This window comes from Littorina saxatilis, linkage group LG15 (assembly GCF_037325665.1).
Source record: "Littorina saxatilis isolate snail1 linkage group LG15, US_GU_Lsax_2.0, whole genome shotgun sequence".
NCBI classification, from domain to species: Eukaryota; Metazoa; Mollusca; class Gastropoda; order Littorinimorpha; family Littorinidae; genus Littorina; species Littorina saxatilis.
The window spans coordinates 34,993,239-35,015,026 of record NC_090259.1 but is presented as its reverse complement, the minus strand read 5'-3'; the positions used below and the strand labels follow the sequence as shown (position 1 = coordinate 35,015,026).

Here is a 21,788-nt window from a genome sequence, read left to right as displayed (position 1 = left end):
GAGAGGTACAGAAAAGCGTGCTATCCTTCTTAGCGCAACTACTACCCCGCTCTTCTTGTCAATTTCACTGCCTTTGCCATGAGCGGTGGACTGACGATGCTACGAGTATACGGTCTTGCTGAAAAATGGCATTGCGTTCAGTTTCATTCTGTGAGTTCGACAGCTACTTGACTAAATATTGTATTTTCGCCTTACGCGACTTGTTATTCCTTTTCTTCCCCTCCTTCCTTCCTCTTACTGTCTTTCTTTATAATGATTATGCAACGTTTATTATGTTATTAATCGATTTGGTTTATTTAGACAAATTGTTCAGCCGTTACCGCCTTACGTTGTAATATCCATGCAGGAACACCACTATAAGCTTCTAGCTTGTTGCTGTTACCTGTGTCTTTTGTATACATGTCATGATTGTAACATTTGTTGAAATAAACTTATGTTTAAACCAAAGATGAAGCTTTCGTTTCTTCTTTTTCCTCCCAGTCAAAAATGTATTGCGATTCTCTAGCCACTCTAGAAACCTTTTTCTGTCCAATCCCCGAAACATGCCTAAGGAAAGGAAACAATTGAAAAACAACAATAACAGCAGACTGAATAATCTTTATTTATTTTCCTTGTCTACTCCACTGGTCGAAACTGGGGGATGGGCGTTTACTAGGTACTATACCATGTACACCTGCATGCAACTGAGGTTAAAAAAAAAAAAGAAAAGTCTCCCCGTGTTTTTATTTCATTCAGTTTGTTTGGGTTGTTGCTATTGACTTTAAAACTGACACGCTGGCGAAAACGCCGGTAACGCGTGTGCAGAGAAGAGCAAGCATCGAGAATCTTCAATTCTAAAAATAACCAACACTGGTAGCTGCCGACCTTCCGCAAGACACACATGAATACCGGAGAAAAATAAATAATTACTGGGCAGTAAAAATAAATACTAGGCGGTAGTTAAACGACAGTTTGACTTTGAAGGACTCGATGTTGCTGCTTTTTAGCCAGCGTGTCAGTTTCAAAGTCAATAGCAACTACCCAAACAAACTGAATGAAATAAAAACACGGGGAGACCCTTTTTATTTATTTTTTATTTTTTGGTTTTTAATCTCAGTTGCATGCAGGTGGCTGCTACCGCATTTTAGTTTTTTTGTCTTCTCTCTCACCTTTGTTTTTTGAAGCGGGGAGCATCCTTCTTCATGGTTATTTATTTTATTTTTTTAATCAAATGTTTACATGTTTAAGTTAACAAACTTTATCAATAAACTAATATCATGTTAACCAAAGATTTAAAAAAACAAAACATTTCTGCCTAAAATAATTTTTTTCAAATCAATTTTGCTATTATAACGTACTCTTTTGCACATGAAGAAAATAAACAAAAATAAACAAATGCCAAAGAGTAAAAAAAAATTACGGGCAGATGGAGATTTGAACTCGACTCAATCATGCGTCAGGCGAACGAGAGAACCGTTCGGCCACGGAATCAGTTGAAAATAAATTGACACTGTAATGCACTAAAGAAGACGCTAGCACGCTTTCACCACAAGCCGGTATGATCGAGCATCGGTTGAAATCTTTCGCGAGCGGTATCTCGTATTTGTCCTCAATGCATTGGTGCTTAAATGACACCAATGTGTGTCCATGAGGGACATAGATCTACAAACAATATTTTAACAAGATTTATTCAAAATTGACGGTTTTAGAGGAGGGGGATGGGTCCTCTAACTTTACAGCTCGGAGACACCCGGGTAAGTCCTTACCGGAGTTTCATAAATAACACTTAGCGGACTTATCGAGCGGAAGTGGTTTTACAGGCCAGTATATGAGTTGCAGCTGTTTCAAGAATACGGGCCCAGGTATCATTTCTTGGCTTCACATTTTTTATGTAACATTTGTGTCAAAGACATACACTGACCAATATTAACAGCTATGGTGTTTTCAATAGCAATAGGGTCCAATATTTAGATGAGACAAGTATAATGTCAATGAGTCGAAGATGGGTCGCATTATACTTGTTCAAGTCTGAATATAGGACCCTATTGCTACGCTAAAAACACAATAGCGTTTATATTGCTATTCTGACATAATATTCTGTGTTGAAAACATGTTATTGTCAGCGACAAATACCTGCATGGTCTATGTTGGCTGTTGCAGACGACGTTTCAGTGCGGATAGCCCTTGCGCATGTAACGATAGAAATCACCGAACATTGAAAAACCCAAGGACATGTATCACGGAGAACACGAGATAACCGTATGCTTTGCATTACGCCAGTTGCCATGTTTCATATTGTCACGTAGCATGCTTGCTTACGTATCATTCTGTTTGAAAGTCTGACTTGGCGGATAGTACTTTCGCGAATGGTGACTGAGGTAAATCTGTGGATGGTAAGAGAACAAGGATTGTTTCAAAAGAAAGTCAATGACTAAATGTTTCAGACGGGTAGCTACATTTCAACATTGCATACAGGGGACGTTACACAAGAAAAGGAGAGTTTGATGATTCAGTGCAAAATACTGGAAAAACTGTCTGCCACACTACAGCTACTAGAGTTTTGCAAGGTGTGTTGCCTTGTCAAAGATTTGACCCAGAATGTATTTTGTGTACAGTAAGAAAACAGGGTATACGTATTTACCGGCATACACAGATATATACTCTGTCACAGACATGCACATAATTTTTAACTGAAAGGATTCTTGCAGTGTTATCATATATTTATTTACAAAAAAATTCTATTTCACACAAAAGTTTGCTCACACAGCCATGCTACACACAAACAACGCGCGTATACACACACACACTGCCACACGCACACACTGCCAGAAGTTCCTGACTTCTCAAGCACAGCATCATTTCATACTTAAAATTTGCAAATCTGCAATGCACCCTGCCAAATTGACATCGCAGGATGTAGACACTTTCCCAATGTCTCTGTCCAGTTTTTGTACCGCCTTGCTCACACTCTGCAATAATTCCTTTTGAGAACGAGCTGCGTCTGAGTTTTCTGCACAGTCAGCAGTGGCCTTGAATGACTTTGATGCAAAAATGACCTTGTTGACCTCTTGTGGAATGTCGACACATGTGACACAAGAAAAAATGTCACTGATTCTCTCCACGATGCTCTTTTGCAGAGATGCGTCGCGGCAGACACAGTTCAGCACAAACACACCTACAAAAAAATCAAAACAAAAAAAGGCAATAAGTTTTTCCACCAATTACTCACACCAGTCAATCAAAAAGCAAGGAAAGAATCAAGCGGTATAATAAATGGCCTTTAGGTCACTATAACCTTTTTAACACGCACGGGTCTCTAGCCCCTGCTTTCTCATGATTGAAAACTTCATGCACCTGACTAAGCTCAAGGTAATTTGATGTAATGAACATTCAGACAGCAAAAGAAAGCACCATTAAACAACAGAATGATTATTTTTGGTATTTTGATTATCTTCTTATCCTTGGGGAATTCCCTCAAGGAAATTAGGGCTGCTGTGCTGGGGACGGCATGCAGCGACACATGCAGCGACACAATTGCGCTACCCAATTTATTTCTTTTCTTTTTCCTGCACGTTTTCCATGTGACTTTGACTGTGGCCTTGATCTTTACCGTGCGCATGCGTGCACACGGGGCACACCAAGGAGAGTCTGCACAAAGTTGACTCTGGGAAATCCCTCACTGAACTTTGGGGTTTAAAGACAGCTACGGACTGAGCTATCTGCTACGGACTGAGCTATCTCCCTGACCCAAAAAGGGGTGTCAGTTTACATGTCGCCAGCAAATACTGAACTTATAATACAAATTTTCTAACACAACAGCTGTCATCTGAATGAATGTCCATTATAATATAAATATTGTTGTCTACTGGCAATGTTTACCTTCATCTCCCAAGGTGTCAGCTGTAGTTTTCAGAAACTCAGGAGTAACAAAGGCAGGGGGGGGGCAGGAAAGACCGATGGAACTGTCCTTGCTGTCAACGTCAAACATCACCACATCTTGTTTTTCATCTGCACAACCCCACAATTTGTTAGAACAGTACAATAAAACGTGTCAATACAATACATAGGTACCTGAATTTTCAGACCTCCAAAAAAAGTGGAAAAAATGTAGGTCTTAAGAGAGAGGGGGTCTTAATTAAAACATAGTTTACTGACACTGTGAAGTAAAAGTCGTAAGAAAATTGTGTTAATGTAGAGGGGGTCTTAAAGCAGAGGTTTCACTGTATAACAAACCTTTACAACATCTGGAACTTTGAAGGGAACTAATGATTATCATATGTAATATTAATAGTTCATTCCCTCAGAATATCCATATTGCACTGTTTTTAAAGAATACAAAAGAGAAGGACATTTAGCAACATATGTCCTACTAGATGATTACGGCTTCGCCGGGAAGAAGTAGAACCGAATACCAGGGTGCGCCTGGGACCCGGCTCTGCCGGGTGTACGCCGGCTTTGCCGGCGCACGAAGGAAAGGAGATAAACGCGCAAAACACTGGAGACCTTCTAAAAATAGTAACGTGCAGTGACCTTCTGAAAATAGTAACGTAGTAACGGGAATATGGATTGACGCAACACGGAGGAAGGGAGATAATCGCGGCTGAAAACACTGGAGAAGATAAGGAAGAGTTACTGGTAGTGGATCCCGACAAAAAAAACACAAAATCGGTTCAGCGCGCACAGCGCTGTGCGCTGAGAGCACGTGTTGAAATATCTCATCGATGAGGTTGTGTCCGGGGTGTAGCTGAATACGGTGTCCAAATTTGAAAAAGATCCACCGAGAACTTTGGCCGTGCATCGCGAACAGACAGACAGACACTAGTCGTATATATATGGGTCATTCTCAGAAATGGTGGTCCAAAGTGTTACATACAAAGTAAAAAATAAAGTGTCAAGAAATACAAAATAATTGTTTTTACTATGAAGTCTATTGTTTGCTATACATAATAATGCAAAAATTAGACAAAAAGAGTAATTGGTTGCTGAATAAGAGACGTTTTAAAGTGTTGTATTTACGTGATGAATGTTGTAACATGGAAACCAAATTCCAACTTTAAACCACCTAAGCCTTCAATCCTTTGTGCATTTTTTATCAGTTCTGCAGTATTTTTGTGTTCTACCCAACACATTCTAGTTATGAAAGGTAAGGACTTCAACTAATATTGGTAAAAAAATGACATTTGGAACAAAACTAAGGTGAATGTCGCAACACAGAAACGAAATGCTTGAACCACTTTCGGTTCCTGTGCGACAGACATGAATCTGCACTGTTTGGCCTTTCCTGCCGGCAAAGCCCGTCTGACCCAAAATAACTACACAAAACACAATTCGTCAGAGTTTGCTGTATTTGTTGAAAGTTCCTGTTGCGTTCAGATTACCCATTTTAAGTACTTGATGAATGTCGAACATCGACGATCAGAGGATACGAAAACTTCTTGGCTGCTTTGTTCCGCTAAACTTCGCGCTTTGAGAGACTGTTTGCACTCGATATCCTTCCGACACTACATTGTCGCCATCCGCGGTGTGTAAGTTTGTGACAAAGCTTTGCAGGCTCGACAATTAAGTAAAAACCATCTTCAGTCGTAACGTAGGTCAGGAAACGACGCCATGAGTTTCAGCAAATGATATGATTCTGGTGTTTTCTGTGAATATTTGGCTGTGATTCAAAGGGCTATTTTCTTGTTCGAACTTCCTGTGCGCCAAAGAGCTAAAAATAGCCGTGATGTGGCAAAGTCATGGAGCACATTGCTGTCCGATGTTCGCGCGTCGAGTCTGGATACGATGTGTTACGACATTCATATTTTTTTGTTCGAAGCCCGTAACTTCAAATTCAGCGTGAGTTTTTGCAAAGATGTGTTGCTACGTCCAAGACTGAACTCCTGACTGTCGATTGCAGTAATTTGTTGGTGTTTGCATGTTTGCATTTAGCCATGAGACTGAACATATTGTTGATCACGAAAGTCGTGAAACGCTTTTGCGATCCGGAAACGGCTGAACTTCGCAATTGAAAAGCACACAAAAACAACACCAACGTATAGAAACCATTTTTGAGTCACTTGAGAAAAAGTGACTCTATGTAATCGGTCAGTGTTAGTCTGTCCGGCCGCCCGTCCGGCAGGCCGTCCGTAGACACCACCTTAACGTTGGACTTTTCTCGGAAACTATCAAAGCGATCGGGCTCATATTTTGTTTAGTCGTGACCTCCAATGACCTCTACACTTTAACGATGGTTTCGTTGACCTTTGACCTTTTTCAAGGTCACAGGTCAGCGTCAAAGGAAAAATTAGATATTTTATATCTTTGACAAAGTTCATCGGATGTGATTGAAACTTTGTAGGATTATTCTTTACATCAAAGTATTTACATCTGTAGCCTTTTACGAACGTTATCAGAAAAACAAGGGAGATAACTAGCCTTTTCTGTTCGGCAACACACAACTTAACGTTGGGCTTTTCTCGGAAACTATAAAAGTGACCGGGCTCAAATTTTATGTGAACGTGACTCATTGTGTTGTGAATAGCAATTTCTTCCTGTCCATCTGATGCCTCATATAATATTCAGAACTGCGAAAGTGACTCGATCGAGCGTTTGCTCTTCTTGTTATTGACATACAACAATGCTTTAATGTCTCAGGAATTCTCTATATTCTGGCAATATGCACATATCTAATGAGGTGAAGGTCGTTTGACGAAAGCGAGGCTGGTGAGGATCTTTCATCATGGCGGAGCTAGAACAAGTAATACTGCGTCCTTCTTCCTCTAGAGCAAATCAGCATTGTTGCGTACCATTGTGCACGTCAACTCGATCAAAGTCTGATGAAAACAACAGGATTTCATTTCACAAGTTTCCTGGTGCTACGGATGTTCAGCGTAGGAAGGATTGGCTCGTAAAAATTCGTCGAGATTCGGGTCCAGCCTTCAAGGTAAGTTAGCGAGTTACGCTGTTTACTTCTGAGTACTGTTAGTCTAGTACAGTAAATTTACTAGTTTCGGTCAAATACCACACTAATTTCTGTTCTCGAATTTTAAATATATTGATTCTGCTACAAGTACGAAGAACATCTCAAAAAGATCGCTCATGAACTGAGATTTTAACCGAGTGTTAAATGGATCTAGTACTAGTAGTAACAACTATCAGTATCAAGTAGGCCTGCCCCATACATTTGGCTGTTCACATTCATGCTGCAGGCTACTTCTCAGAATATTGTAATAACAACTTTTACTTCAGTGGAATCATAAGTTAGCCCAAAAGCTTTGTTTTTTTTAGGTTGAAGAGCCTAATGGTTACAATGTTCACCTCTTTAGAATGAGACCCTTTGCTTTTATTACATAAAAATCCTATTCCATTACAGCAAACATGGAACTTTGTATTAATTTTCTTTTCGGGTGTCAACAGGTTCTTCAGCACACTGTTGTGTGTTCCCTCCATTTTCGTCCTGATGATTTCAAGTGGACACCAGTGGTGAGATCCCTGAAACCTGATGCTGTCCCCAGTATTTTTCCATGGACAATGCCCACTCCCACTCGCAAACCACCAACCAAACGAGCTGTTTTATCACCACAGAAGCCAGGGAACAAGTGAGTTTCAACAGCTTTATTATTTTATTTGCATTGGTTAGTTTTACTTGCACTGTCTGAAAGGTATCATTAGAGTCACAGTGTACTTCTTTTCATTGCCTGGCTAACTCATGGGTCCACACTAAATTTGGCCTGGAGCCACACAGGGATCGCACTTGGAATTTTCACAATGCGTATGACCCACGCAAACTTTAAAAAACCAAAACAAAACTTAACAATAACAGAACAAGACTGAGGTAAGGTTATCTAGCGCAGTCAGTCATGCCATTATTTCGCCACTAACCTAATTTCCTTCCAACTTTCACAGACACACATGGCTGCATGCAGGTAGGTCACTAACTATAGTCTGTTTCAGTCATCTGGCAACAAGTCAAGTCAAGTATTTTATTGTTTTGGGCCCAGAGGGCTTTGAAACAAAGATATAACTTTAACCAAAAAAGTAACAAATTAGACAGTTAATATATGTATACAAATTGAGCGGACAAATACAACAATACTATACAAGCAAAATAAATTGGCAATATACACTTCCATACATGTATACAAACAAAAAGAAAAGAAAAATAGGTTTAACAAAATCAGCAAGTCTACAATGAATTCAGAGACAAGTCTCTCTTATTTTATAGTCTGTTTTAGTATTCAGATACAAAATTTTAGCACTGAGTTGAACCAAACCACTTTGCGTATACATGTATTAGGCATAAAAGTTTTCAAAACGCGTCACCTCTGATAAAAGTGTGTCAGATACGCACAAATCTTGCGTTAACGCGATCCCTAGTCACATTCTCACAATAGCCTCAGAGATGCAAATTGCTGGGACGGAAAATAAAATCTGGGGCCCACTCTTGATTGTAATAATAATAATAGACAGGCTAATTAGTCGCTATTTTTCGTGAATTATGTGCTCAAAGCCCAACAGATTAACCAACACACTCACAAATAGATAACTGTAATTAGCATGCTCTATTTGATGATTTTGATCGATTGTTTTCCCTTGATCGTAATGCTAATTTTAGTCATGATTCTGTCCTTATAACTTTTGGTTTATCGTTGGTGGATTTTTATCCTGGGGCGGCTTGGGCCCCAAGCTTCTGCAATGTTTGGGGCGGAGAACAAAATTCTAGGGCGCTCCGCCACTGCCCCTCCCCCCCCCCCCCCCCCATTAGTGTCGTATCATGTAGTGGCTTACTACACACTGAAAGTTAAACTAACATTATACAATGACACTGTAAAATATACAGTTTACTCAGTTCACTTGAGTAGACAGAGTAAAAAAAATTTTTTTACCTAGTATTAAGCCTAAAAAAAAATATAGGTGTGGTTACGGTAACCCGACCTACCCTATTTTTAGGGGCCGACCCCATAACTTTTTATTACATTTGTCAAAAAAACAACAACACAAAAACAAGAAAATGAGTGCAGAAAACGCAATGAAAGCGAAAGCGCTCGAGTCGCACACTTATTTCCCTGTCAAGTAGGTTTAATTTGTACACATTAGAAAAAAAAAAGTTAAAACAAAAAAAAGTGATTGCCTACCTTCCTACCCTATTTTTTGGGGCTATGTTACCTTAACCACACCTTTTCTTATTGTGCCTTAGATAAAGATGGGGAACACAAAAACTGATGAAAAGGGAAACAAAAGCCAAGATGCTTAGCACAAAATTATAATTCTAATTTCTATCTCCCCTCCGTCTCCTAATTTGCAAAATACTGTTGAAAGATAGGAGGTGTGGGTTTCAGTTGAGAAGGGTGGTGGTGGTGGTGAGAAGATGGAACTTTAATTCCTTCTGCGGAATATGAGATTTATTTGAGATTTAACTACTTTCTAAGACTTTGTAAACAATGTTTTTAGTGTCGATTTCTTTGTGTGTTGCAGGAAACAGAAAGCGGCTGCATCTGAAGGTCTTCCTACTGGACAAGAACAAGAAGTGAATCCGAAAGAGAGCGGGCCTTCCAGTTCTTTAATTTTGGCAAGTGAGAAACCTGAGGAAGATACTTTCAATACAGACAGTCTCCTTGCCAGGATTAAAGAATTGGAAGGCCAGCTCCACGGAGAGCAGGAGAAAGTGGCAGTTATGCGGTTAGAGCGTTTTGGGGTGGAGCGCTTTTCTGCAGATGATAACACTTTTGAACATTACACCGGCCTACCAAACTATAGAACATTTCAGATCTTGTTTGACTTTCTGTCACCGAGCGCAGGAACTATGAGGCAGCCGTACTACACTTATGTTTCATGTGACCCTATGAAGAGCCAGCAGAGTCGAGCCCTACCTTTGGCAGATGAACTGTTCATGTTTCTCTGCAGGGTTCGCCAAGGATTTACAGAGACGGACCTTGGAGTAAGGTTCAACATCTCGCAGTCGACTGCAAGTCGAAAATGTATTGCTTGGGCAAATTTCCTGTATTTTGCCCTGGGCTCTATGAGCATCTGGCCATCCCGACAGCTCGTTGACCAACATATGCCACAATGTTTCAAGGACAAGTACCCATCAACAAGAGTTATTCTCGATTGTACAGAGATAAAGTGCCAAACACCGTCGTCACTAAAGCTGAACTCCCAAATATACTCGAACTACAAGTCCGCGAGCACATTGAAGGGATTGGTCGGCATTGCTCCAAATGGACCCATAACTTTTATATCGCCGCTCATGACAGGAAGCTGTTCTGATGTACAGATCGTGCAGGACTCTGGACTTCTGCCCCTGCTTGATGAAGGCGACAGCGTCATGGCCGATAAAGGGTTTTTGATTGCAGAAGTGCTCCGAAAGCAGAAAGTGGGCCTGAATATACCTCCATTTCGCTACAACAATGGACAGTTTTCACCAGTTGAAATTGACAGCAGCGTTTCAATTTCAAGGCTTCGCGTTCATGTGGAAAGAGCCATTCGAAGAGTGAAAGTGAACCGCATTTTTCAGTTGACCGTCCCCTTGAAATCTGTTGGCAGTATCAACCAGGTGTGGACGGTTGCCTGCCTTCTCTCAAACCTTTGCGATCCTTTGGTGTCGAGCTTTGCTTTAAATACCAACTGATTTCAAGTTTGATCAAAGGCGAACTTTAGACCATCGTCTAGTGCCTAGTCTAGGTGTTTGATGTTAAAGTACTTCTAGAACTAGAAGATCAATATTTTGTCACCCTGAGTTTGCGGTTGTTCCGGTCAGTATGTCAGTCACAATTATTTCTTTGTCATAATGAAGTCTTACTCTTAGACAGGTCTGCACCCCACACAACACGAAGTGGTTTCCGCACAGGAGTTTGATGCACCTTTTTACTTTTGTAAACTGTTTTTTTGGGGGGGTAGAACTAGGTAACTAAGGGGTCCTCTCGGACTTGTTCTTCTTGTTACATTTTGTAGTTGATAGCAGACAGTACATGTTTTTATTACATTGCAATTACAATTATTGTTGCAACTTTACAAGCTTATCAGTCACAATACGTATAATGTCAATCACGGCAGTGTGTTATTTTATCTGTTAATACAATGCGGGTATGTGAGTTGGCTATTGCGTGTGAACGCTTTAAGCAAACCTCTTATGTTGGAATTGCGCTTTATAAAATAAATTATTATATTATGTATTGCATCAGTTGGCCAACTACAAACTGTAAACATTCGACTCGTTCTAAAAGATACTTCAACTTTTATCAGAACTCGTAATGATTTTATTTTTTTTTTTTTAGATGGACATGTTATTGTAAATGCTGTTAATTACATATGGGTGCCACCCAAAAATGTTCACTAAACTGAAAGAAATTGTCCCGGGTCCAGGGGCAGACCCCTTTTGGGGGGTGCAGGGGGGGCGTCAGGGAAAAAATGCACTAAAGAGACTTATTTTAACACACCGGAAGAACATAAAATGTGTGTGTATGTTTTGCACATGTATGTTTCCAAGCACAAATTGTTCCTAAATATCCCCCAATCTGCCACCACCTAAAAATAAGTCCATAATTTGAAGAATGATATTGATAACGATTTACAGAATGAAATATTACTTTTTCCTGCAGTTTTGGTGCTGTAATATGTTTTTGAACCATACAGCAGAATGTCAGCAGGTCTCAGCACAAACACGCTTTAACACTTACACTGGTGCAATTCTGTAACACATGTTACATAGCCACTGGTGAATTAACAGAGAGAAAAATAACAAAAAACAGTCATATAGGTTTTCGCATCCATGGGGGGTAATCGGAACCAAGGGTTAACTGATCAACTTGGTAAATCTGAACCTTTACAAAAACAATATCCATCTTTATGACTTCAGGTGTGTTTTTTAAGCTCTTGTCACAAAGACTTAGACAAGTACAACTACAAGACCCCAATCTAAAAACAGCATTTTCAGTAACTACAAATATGACTGCTCATTGATGCAAAAATACTTAAAATAGTATTAACTTTATGTCTGAAAGGAATTTGAACCTTATATAAAAACTCACACACTTTTCAGACTTGCATAGCGAGCACTTTCTCTCTTACGAACCAACACACTGAAAAATAACACAAATTGTGTTAGTTTTATGTATTACACGCATGGGTGCAAGATCTTCCTATAATTATGGTATTCTGTACAGCACACAACCCCTAAAAAGATTTAGTACACAACCCAATGTTATCTACTGAGCCAAAGACTCCCGCAGAACCTTGCCTGCTTTTGAACGACACATTTCAACAATTCATTTAAGAATGTGATGAACAATTTTTACTCGTTCCCCGAGACAGGATTGAAACTAATTACTAACAAAAAATAGAATATCTTTTACAGCACCAAGAAAGAGTTTTCACATCACAGCACTCCTGCGAGAGTTACTGTTACACTAACAGTGATTAGGTTGAGTTTACTAGCTTATAAGTTGATTACTTAGTGAAAAACAATGACACATATTCCCATATTCATATTGACCTGATCAATAGGTCATTTTGGAAATCAATAAGTCAATAACTACTTTTTTTTATTTTTTATTCAGTCATCGCCTATTTCGTTGAACGACTGACTGAAAAATCAATGTCACATGACCGGCTCACTGACTAATGAATGCGTCATTTCAAAAATTATATGCGTCAATGACTGGTGACAATCACCAAACCTAATCACTGCAAGAAAAAGGAAAAATAGAACTCGTCAATGTTCAATTTCACCTTTGACCAATAGTATGCATCAAAGACAATCCTTTCTAAGTGGGTGATCTTATCAGACCAACAGTACAAATCTGTCCAAGGCAACCCAGTCACTGCCATCTGCATCTGAATTTGGTAATAATAGGTGTGACTTTTCTTCAGTGAATATGTGTGATTGTGTTTCACTAAGTAATCAACTTCATCCAAAGAGCTTTTCTTCTCCATGTCAGGACACTTGATTTCTAACAAGCCAAACTGTTCTGCGCTAGAAGGATCATACACCCGCCTGTCGGGTGATGCTGCCAACCAGAAGGCCTTGGGATGGATGATGATCCCAACTGGGTAGATATTTACAGATCCAGCTTTGTCCTGCACAAACAAGGAACATATGCTTAGAATAGAAGAGCTTAACTCATTTTGTTCCTGATTTTGGAGAAAAAAAATGCGCCAAACTTTCCAGTGTACATTGGCAGCAATGGGAAGTAGGTTTTTCAGACGCATTTTTCTCACATTTACTTACACCACTTTGTCACAAGATAAAATCAAACTCGAAGATTTGCATTGTACTCACCCCCAACATTATGAAAAGTCTAGTTGGACTGGTCTACTTGGATTGAATATGATTATGAAAGTGTGGTGTTGTTTATCAGAGATCCTTTTTGGGACACAATCATTTTTTCTTACATTTTTTTTTATCCAGTTCAAAATGTCTTTGCATGGCAAGTTTCGATTTAGGTTTACACAGTTTAATCAACTTACCGTGAGATAGTGTTCTGCAGCTATGGGTTCATTCTCCACCCCTGCTCTCATTGCCTTCGTGGTACGGAAGTTTCCAGCCTGTAGTCTTTGTGCCAGATTCTTAGGCTTTTCATACACCTTCGGGTCGTCTGTGGACACAAGAATATAGACATTTTGAATTTCTAGTTTTAAAGTCTTAACCCCCCCCCCCCCCCTATCACACACACAATAATGAGGGGGAAAAGTGCATTTTCTCAGGCTTTTGTCTTGTAAACACAGCATGCAGTTTAGACCTAAAAAAAAATAGGTGTGGTTACGGTAACCCGACCTACCCTATTTTTAGGGGCCGACCCTAAAACTTTTTATTACAATTGTCAAAAAACCCCACAAGAAACAAGAAAACGAGTGCAGAAAACGCAATGAAAGCGAAAGCGTCCGAGTCGCACACTTATTTCCCTGTCAAGTAGGTTTAATTTGTACACATTAGAAGAAAAAAAAGTTTAAAAAAAAAAGTGATTGCCTACCTTCCTACCCTATTTTTTTGGGCTATGTTACCGTAACCACACCTAATTTTTTTTTTTTGCCTTACCATATTTTTGTTAGCGCCAGCCAAAAAATAAATTGCTATCTGCTCTTAACTCACCACTCTTATTCAGAAGATCCCTGTGGAAGGTGTCCATGCCTTTTGATACCTCCGAAATCTTAGAAGCGGTAAGACGATGTGCCCTCAGCTTGTGCCATCTTGGGTTGTTGGCCTGGTCGCGTGTCGATGCTTCAATTTCGTTGACTTGTTCCTGTGTGACATGCAGCGAAAGAACATTTTCTTGCTGCGCTGCAGTAAGCACAGTAGTGAAGGAATTGTCGCCAATCAAGTCTCTCATTGGCAAGACTGGAAAAGTAATGTCAGGAATGTTGATGCTGGTTTGTACTGCCAGAATGCTTGTTTGTTGGTAAGAGAGTGGGCTGCCTCTGGGGAAATTTCCAAACTTTGTTGCTACCACTGGGACATTTGCCTCAAATATAGTTGGCAGGAGACAACCAGTGTGCAGCGATAGTTGGTCCATGAACTCTTGTACTGGTGGAAGAGGGGTAACAATGGGGTTGTAGAGGGTTGTTGTCACAGGCTTAACATTGATCATCTGATTTTTGGCGCTTCTGACAATCAGTTGATCTGTTGAAACTGGACGAATTTGCTGCCCTCTTGGTTTATGCCAAGTCTGTGGCAACTGTGTTTTGGCAACATCCTGTAAAAGACCAATATCAAACCTTGATTTGTTTACTGATGTCAACCAATCCTTGTTAGATAAGAATGTTAGTTACGTTACTATGTTATTGTTTATAAACAATACTGCTGCTGCATGACCATGGGTGACATTTAACACCAAAATGTGGAGAAGCCTTTAAAAAAAATCAAGTCTGATGCAGTGATGGTTTTAACTTTGTAGAAATGTTATTAAAAAAATGTATTAAATTCTTCATACATTTAGGTGTATGGTTCATACACACACTATAATTGTTTTGTTCTTTGGTCTGTTGTGTGTGCATTGGTCTGTTGTGTGTGCATGCGTACAAGCAGGAACAAGAGAGAGAGAGAGAGAGAGAGAGAGAGAGAGAGAGAGAGAGAGAGAGAGAGAGAGAGAGAGCTGGGGAGGGATAACATTTACCTCTGGAACAAAGTCAGTTTTCATCATTTTGAAATGGGCAAGCTGATACAGGAGGCCACAGACATGTCCACACCTTCCACTCATTCCAATAGCACAAGAACACTTTGCCATCTTGAAATGCACTCCATTCTCTTCAAAAATGAATACCTGTAAGGCCCAACAAAGACAAGCATGTGAATATTTATAGGGCATCTTAAAAAAACCAACTACACAGGTTCTTGATGTATTGTTGTCAGAGCAGAAACTCCAATCAGGCTAAGTATCTAATTCTACTGGTAGAGAATAAGAGAGCTATACCAAATTGAGTCTATGTACTGCCCAATACTGCTAAACACATGCAGTAACACCCCTTACTAATAAAGTAATATAATAAGTGCCCAATTTATTAAATAGGCCTGTACAAAATTAACACTAGTAGTAGTACTACATAGTACATGTAATAGTAAATTTTGCTTACTTCCATTTTGTGTGGTGCATCTGTTTTACTTTGGGACCGGTAGCATGATGCAGTCACCCGGCATCCTTTCTCTGAGTCAGAGTACTTGGCAGCTGTCCAACACAATTATTATACTAGAATTAATATCATTTTCACCTTGTACGTGTGACTGTGTGTAACAATGAAGTAGGCCTACACCTGCACTTTTAGGTTGAGCCGGTCTCAGGGTGCCACCGGTTTTATTGGCTTTGACTTAAATGTGTGCAAACTATATCATGCAATATTCTCTTGGTAAAACAACATAATCTTATTCAAAGTGTTGAGTAGTCTATGTCTTGAAATAAAAGTGTTGTCTTTAATTAAAGCTAGTGGTAGACTAAACAAAACACTGTGTCATTCTATCAGTATCATGCGCACGAGTCACATGCAACATTTAAACTTACTTTTCACGCCAAGTATGTATCCCTCTGTAAAATATTGGTAGCCACGTTGTTGTTCCTTTCTCCCTTCACCCTTTGAACCATCTTGGATGTAGTCTTTGACTTCTTGGTGTTCAAAATAAGGTACAAATCGAAGGTCTCGACGCTCACAATCAACACCAGTCGCCATTGTTTTTCCTTCTCAGCCTCGTTTTCGTTTCCGTGACCTCTGACCGCTCTGCTCATTAATTATAGAGAATAGATTCAGATGAAAAAAGTCGTGGTAGAAATAATTTTAATTTACTTTTTCATGATTTCAAATGTGTCACCCCTACTCACTCTCACTGGACCACCATTTCTGAGAATGACCCATATATAGAAGCTTACTTTTCACCTACTGGTTGGTTGATCATGCTTGAGCACCATATGATCTGGTGTACCATGCATGTGTGAAAAATGATTTAATGTCTGTGACTCCTTCAAGAATTCCCACCTTTCTGCGCAAGCTTTGCAATGAAGTCCAAACCATCTGTGATGTGTACAGTCACGTTGTTGTTGTGATGAAAACCAAACCAGTCTGTGGCCACATGAGACATTTCTTCATCAATCTCCACTGCCTCTAGTTGTACCTGGACACAAACTGACAAGTAAACAGCAACATCGCTATTTAATGGCACATGAACATTATGTAACAGTTGACCCTGACCTTGGAGACCACCTCTATAACAACCACCTGTCCATTATGACTATATCCCAAAGGGCACTGAAGAGGGTTGTTTCTACATAATTTACCCCTCCTGGCTATAACAAAAACTAAAACTATAGGTTGATCCTGTGAGTGATTTTTATAGACAGATTCAGCTGTATCATAGATAAGGGAATTGGAATAATGTTCCGTCTAACCAAGTGTCATTTTCCATTGACAGCCATCATGGCAAATATGTCTGATGTCTTATCTGACCATTGCAAGACAAAACTCCCAAAGAGAACAACATTACCCATGATTGAGGCGAAGTTTCAATCATAACACACATGAACAAACACACTGGCAGATATATGGAAAGACAGAATGATGCCACCCAAGAAAAAGAAAAAAATAAGAAAAAAATGCTAGAAAAACCAACCAAACAAGATGACAACAACCAAAACAAAAATATAATAGTAAAATAAGATAAACAAAATACAGGTAAACGGACACTCAAATAATGCATGTCTACTGTAAAAGGACAGAATCGATGGTGTGCAAGTATGACATTAACAGGTGTTTTTTCTTCTCATTTACATTCTGCATCCAACTCCAAACACCATTTTCTGTGAATGATTACCTGAGGAAAATGTTGGTTGATGAAGGCTGCAAGAGGACCCCCTCCCAGACCAACCAACAGCACTTTTGGCTTGGACACTGGGAGAAAAGAAAAGCACATCTTCTTGCACATGAATTTCGATGAAAAGTGAGACAGAGTGTGAACATACATGTGCATGCACACTAACCATGCTTGCATGCATATGTGACCATACACAATCATGGCTTGACACAGTCACATGTATATAAACACTACGAACACATATACACCCGAGGCAGAAAGAAAAACTCCTTAACTTGTTCGCTGCAAGAAAATATTTGTATACAAAGCATTACCTGTATTTACGTGAACTGACAACTTACAATGTGCCCTTGATGTATAAATGAATACACCACTCATACACACATTGTTTGTTTGTTGTTGATGTTCTTCTTCTTCTTTGTTGTTTATCAAGTTTGTTGCCCGCTAAAGCCAATTTCCCAGGACGTCAGCTGACGTCCTACAGGCATGACTTAAATAAAACAGACATGAACCAAACCTGGCATGTTGCAACGTCATTTCCAAGGGGCTATATCTGGAGTATGCCGTTACAATGCTGGTATTCTACCTATCAAAATTGCCTGCATGACAGACAAGAGAAGACAGACAAGGCGACAGTCACCTTGTTCCGGCAGAAAGGCCAGGCCAGCCACCATGGCATGGTGATGCCCACAGGCCAGATAACTCTTGTCAATCTGCAAGCTGCCACTGCCTTTCTTGCCTCCCTTCTTCTTCTTTTTCTTCTCTGAAATAACAACATATCAAAAGTAATTTTTTTTCCCGCAGAGTATACAAAATATCAAATGACAAAAATCATCTGCACCAACAAAATTTCTTTCTACATAAAAAGCAAATCTCCCTTTTCCACTTTTGCTCATGTCTTATGACAGTCTTCCAATAGACATTTTCTGGAAATAACCCTGTCAGGATTTACAGCGGTCTGGAAGAGTAAGGGCCCCTGTACCTCGAACAAGCTTTTCACAACATCTGGAGCAAGTTCCACGCTTACGATCAGCTTTACTCCTGCGATCCGGACAAACATGCAAACCAACTCTGATGTAGATGCTCATGCAGCATGTGCTAAATATGATATCATTTTCTTCAGAAAATATAATCCACGAATCGCCACCGATGGCTTGCTGATCACTGGAAGTGTTCGCTAGGCTTGTGTGTTTTCCTAAACTCATGTGACCTCAAGCCAAACCCACGTGAGCTCAATAAAAACACATTGTAAGCAATGACTACATGCCAGTTATCATTTCCGCAACAAATTGTGAACTCCTATGAACTCGTGATTGCTGTTTTTCGAAAGAAAAGGGTATCATACTGTTCGCATGCTGCATTACATACACATCAGAGTTAGTTGTTCGTCCTGATCGCAGGAGTAATGCTGATCAGAAGCGTGGAAAAGCTTGTCCGAGGTAAAGGGGCTCTTATACTGGAACATTTTCTTTTTCTTTCAGTATGTCAGGTTACTTTCACATGGCCTACTCTAGAGACTGCTTTTATTTTCCTTTTCATCCCTGATCTTAGGCTAGGGACTTTCTTTCCTGGACGTCCCTAGCGCATTCATTTCTGCAAGTTCTTTTGAAATTATAGTTAACGCACTGATGCACTATCATGACTGTGAGTAAAACTCTTCCAAGAACTGATGCTTCTTATGATCAGGCAAAGATCAATGGAAAGGCTCAGCAATTACTATTCATTGCAGTGCTACGTTTGTGACGGACTTACTCACTAATCAAAGCAAAAAATAAACAGATATTTACGTCTTGCAAAATAATGTATGCTATCAAAAGCAATTTGCTATTACACATTTTCTAGGGTTCATGTCTGTATTTAAATACAATCGAAACCTGCCACTTTCATAACACTGCAAATAAAAAAGGCACACAAAAAAGAAGAAAAAAAGAACAACACTATTCACCTGAAGGTGGCGCCACCAGCCTGACCTCACTCTGCACAAGGTTCTGATTGGCAAGGAAGACGAGACGACGGAACGTCTGATCCGCTTCCCCCTCTGCGTCCTCCACAATGTAGTCCCCGCTCATCTGGCTGTGTCCTCGGTGACGTACAGTGCGACTGCCGATGTCTTCTCCAATACTGAGGAAAGGAACCTGAGAATACAAAATATAAAGTAAAACCACAGACATTTGCATCTTGCATTGGTTTAAGGCTAGAATTAGGAGAAAAAAGATTGGTCCGTTGAGTCATTTTCTTGGCCAACAGTTCAGTGAGTGACATGATCCACGCTTGGCCAGAATAATTGGTCATTAAGGTTTCCCTATGTCAGTTACCGATAACCAAATTGCCTCGCTTAAACACTTTCGCGACGGGGGGTGACTATATTAGTAATAGCGCTGCAACGCCCACGGACGGGAAGTGACTATTTTAGTATTAGACATACAAGGTACACGACTCGTGATTGCTTCCCGGTTTTTGAAGCTTGCAGTAAATTGAGTTGTTTCCCTTGATACACGTGGTTTTCTCTTCCGGCTTGATCAAATTAGTGCAGATTTGCGTGGTGTTTTCGAACAAAAAAAATGAATCGAAGGCGAGCCTTGTCACGGGAGGAGATTCTCCGGATGTTGGATCTTGAGGATCCTGTAGATCATGATACATCGTGTCGTTTTAGCCTCAAGAAAGCGATAATAGCAGTGATATTGAGGAAGAAACAGTCCCGTTGTTGCTAGTACGAGTCGGCAACTACACGTGGTAGGGGGTGATACTGCTAGACGAACATGTATCTCGGAATCGTGCAGGAGCTATGGGGGCGTGGCAGCACTGTTACTGATAACAATGGATGGCTGGAGCCTTCAAATCCTTTTGGAATTGTTCATAGGTGTACGTACTTTGTTGTGAAAATGTGACTTATATTCAATATGGATTACCTAGACATCATTTGGTGAGTGTTACAGTTTTGTTTCATTTGAGTCAGGATGCTGTGAGTGAATGCGTGATTTGCTTGTTTTTTTCTTTGTACTGTCTCCTTATTTCTGTGTACAATGTTAACAATATTTCAGCTAATTCATAGGTTTTACACCTTGTTTGGTTATAACATTATTTATAATACTTTCTGTTAAAAAATAACTTTTAAAAAAAGCAGTGGAAAATAAAACACACACAAAAAAACGTTAAAAAACACAAATTATCCCCCTTTCACCCCCCTTTCACCCCCCTTTGCTAAAACAAATCGCGTGACAAACTTATAAATAGCACGACTGAACTGGGCATCCATTTTTGAATTAGTACACAAAATTTGGTGGTGATTGGACTTAATTCAAGCTTGCTAGACAGATTTCTTTACAGTTACTGATTTTTGGGAAGTTTCTTGGTGGCAAGCTTGGGCAGGCAGGACGTTAACGCCGTGGCAGTGCTAGTCACAATAGTGTTAAACACAAAACTCGACTGGACGGAACCAAAGAAAATGCATTTCTTTATTCCTCTCTGAGAAAGTGGTCAAAAATGTAAGACTGATAATTCAGAAAATGCATTAATATGCTGTTCTTTCTGACACGAAAAAACAACAACCCTCAACCCACCTGTCAATTCACACAACATGTTTTTAGATAAAGGAAGCAATTTCCATAAGTTCATAACTTGAATACTACCACACCTCACAGTAATAAAATGGCCAAAATTTTTATTTCTAAATGTACTACAGTGGTACCTCTGTCCAACGACTTTGAAAATGCAACCGAAATTCGGTCGTTATAAGGAGGGGTCGTAATATAGAGGATTGGTTTATGTCCGGGTCCGTCAATGATCCGGAATGACATGGGCGTTTTGATTGATGCCGCCCACAAAGTAATGTTATTGAACTTATTCTTTCCTAAAACGATTATGGTAAACAGTTTTCTATTGAATTATTTACCCACATATATTGTTTTATTAATAACAAACGTTCCAACAACCTACCGTAGTTGTTTTTTGATTACCCACATATAGTTTTCTTGCTTGTTTAATCAAGCCCCGTAACTACTCGTGGGTTCAGGTTTACAAATAAACACACTGAGGTCGAACGAAAGCATGCGATCCAAAAGCATGCAGTGATGCACATCAATCTCGATACCAGATACTAATCATAGTCATACGATACCCCGCAAAGATTTGGTTAAAAACAAAGAAAAGTGTCCCAAAAGCAAGGTTGAAAAACTATAAGCCTTTGCAGACGTAAAGAACCGCGGCAGTGTATTGAAACGGATGTAAAATTGTTTTCACGATGAAACTTGACTCGCTTATTCAAGGGACATAACTGCACTCCGGACTGTCCACAGTGTTGAGTAATTTAGGAGACTACAACACTACTCACCTTCAAACTTCACAGACCGGATTCTGAGGAGAGTTTATTGATTCAAACGAACGCGTGGTTGTATATCGCGTCACTCGGTTACGGCTCAGGGAAAACAAAAAACAAAAAGTTCCAGATTTCGAAACAATGTTCGTCAGCCATTGTTTTTAACAAGACAGAAAACATGCGCACGAGCTTCGCTGATATACATCGCAAAATATCATGACGTCACCA

At 39.8% G+C, this 21,788-nt stretch overlaps 4 protein-coding genes across 6 annotated transcripts in view; 1 reads left to right on the top strand and 3 right to left on the bottom strand.

Annotated features, from left to right (window-relative positions):
* Positions 1–210: 210 nt before the first annotated feature.
* LOC138949180 (eEF1A lysine and N-terminal methyltransferase-like) overlaps positions 211–21,788 on the bottom strand; it is a 52,887-nt gene continuing 31,309 nt past the window's right edge. For all 3 annotated transcript variants that reach the window (XM_070320954.1, XM_070320955.1, XM_070320956.1), the window contains 6 exons: positions 19,191–19,380; positions 17,886–18,008; positions 17,246–17,322; positions 16,414–16,549; positions 3,859–3,987; positions 211–3,154 (listed from right to left, as the gene is read on the bottom strand). In XM_070320954.1, coding sequence (XP_070177055.1) covers positions 2,835–3,154; positions 3,859–3,987; positions 16,414–16,549; positions 17,246–17,322; positions 17,886–18,008; positions 19,191–19,380 — 975 coding nt within the window. In that variant the 3' untranslated portion in view covers positions 211–2,834. The remainder of the gene's footprint in view (positions 3,155–3,858; positions 3,988–16,413; positions 16,550–17,245; positions 17,323–17,885; positions 18,009–19,190; positions 19,381–21,788) is intronic.
* Positions 6,612–10,790, top strand: LOC138949181 (uncharacterized). The gene is made up of 3 exons (XM_070320957.1): positions 6,612–6,901; positions 7,375–7,556; positions 9,433–10,790. The coding sequence occupies exons 1-3, from the start codon at positions 6,698–6,700 to the stop codon at positions 10,583–10,585; spliced, it is 1,539 nt and encodes a 512-aa protein (XP_070177058.1). The 5' UTR covers positions 6,612–6,697; the 3' UTR covers positions 10,586–10,790.
* Positions 11,646–16,176, bottom strand: LOC138949185 (uncharacterized). The gene is made up of 4 exons (XM_070320962.1): positions 15,945–16,176; positions 15,523–15,614; positions 15,066–15,212; positions 11,646–13,032 (listed from the first exon to the last, which is right to left on the bottom strand). The coding sequence occupies exons 1-4, from the start codon at positions 16,108–16,110 to the stop codon at positions 12,637–12,639; spliced, it is 801 nt and encodes a 266-aa protein (XP_070177063.1). The 5' UTR covers positions 16,111–16,176; the 3' UTR covers positions 11,646–12,636.
* LOC138948325 (uncharacterized) lies at positions 13,414–14,776 on the bottom strand. The gene is made up of 3 exons (XM_070319835.1): positions 14,765–14,776; positions 14,045–14,645; positions 13,414–13,550 (listed from the first exon to the last, which is right to left on the bottom strand). The coding sequence occupies exons 1-3, from the start codon at positions 14,774–14,776 to the stop codon at positions 13,414–13,416; spliced, it is 750 nt and encodes a 249-aa protein (XP_070175936.1).

Bases quoted from the DNA above. Each gene is read 5' to 3' on its own strand.
- LOC138949181 (XM_070320957.1), top strand. From the start codon at position 6,698: ATGGCGGAGCTAGAACAAGTAATACTGCGTCCTTCTTCCTCTAGAGCA. The intron at 6,902-7,374 runs GTAAGTTAGCGA...GGGTGTCAACAG, and splicing joins ATTCGGGTCCAGCCTTCAAG to GTTCTTCAGCACACTGTTGT. The intron at 7,557-9,432 runs GTGAGTTTCAAC...TGTGTGTTGCAG, and splicing joins CCACAGAAGCCAGGGAACAA to GAAACAGAAAGCGGCTGCAT.
- LOC138948325 (XM_070319835.1), bottom strand. The intron at 13,551-14,044 runs GTGAGTTAAGAG...TTGTGTCCACAG, and splicing joins GGATCTTCTGAATAAGAGTG to ACGACCCGAAGGTGTATGAA.
- LOC138949185 (XM_070320962.1), bottom strand. From the start codon at position 16,110: ATGGCGACTGGTGTTGATTGTGAGCGTCGAGACCTTCGATTTGTACCT. The intron at 15,615-15,944 runs GTAAGTTTAAAT...TGTGTTGGACAG, and splicing joins ATACATACTTGGCGTGAAAA to CTGCCAAGTACTCTGACTCA. The intron at 15,213-15,522 runs GTAAGCAAAATT...TGGGCCTTACAG, and splicing joins ATGCACCACACAAAATGGAA to GTATTCATTTTTGAAGAGAA.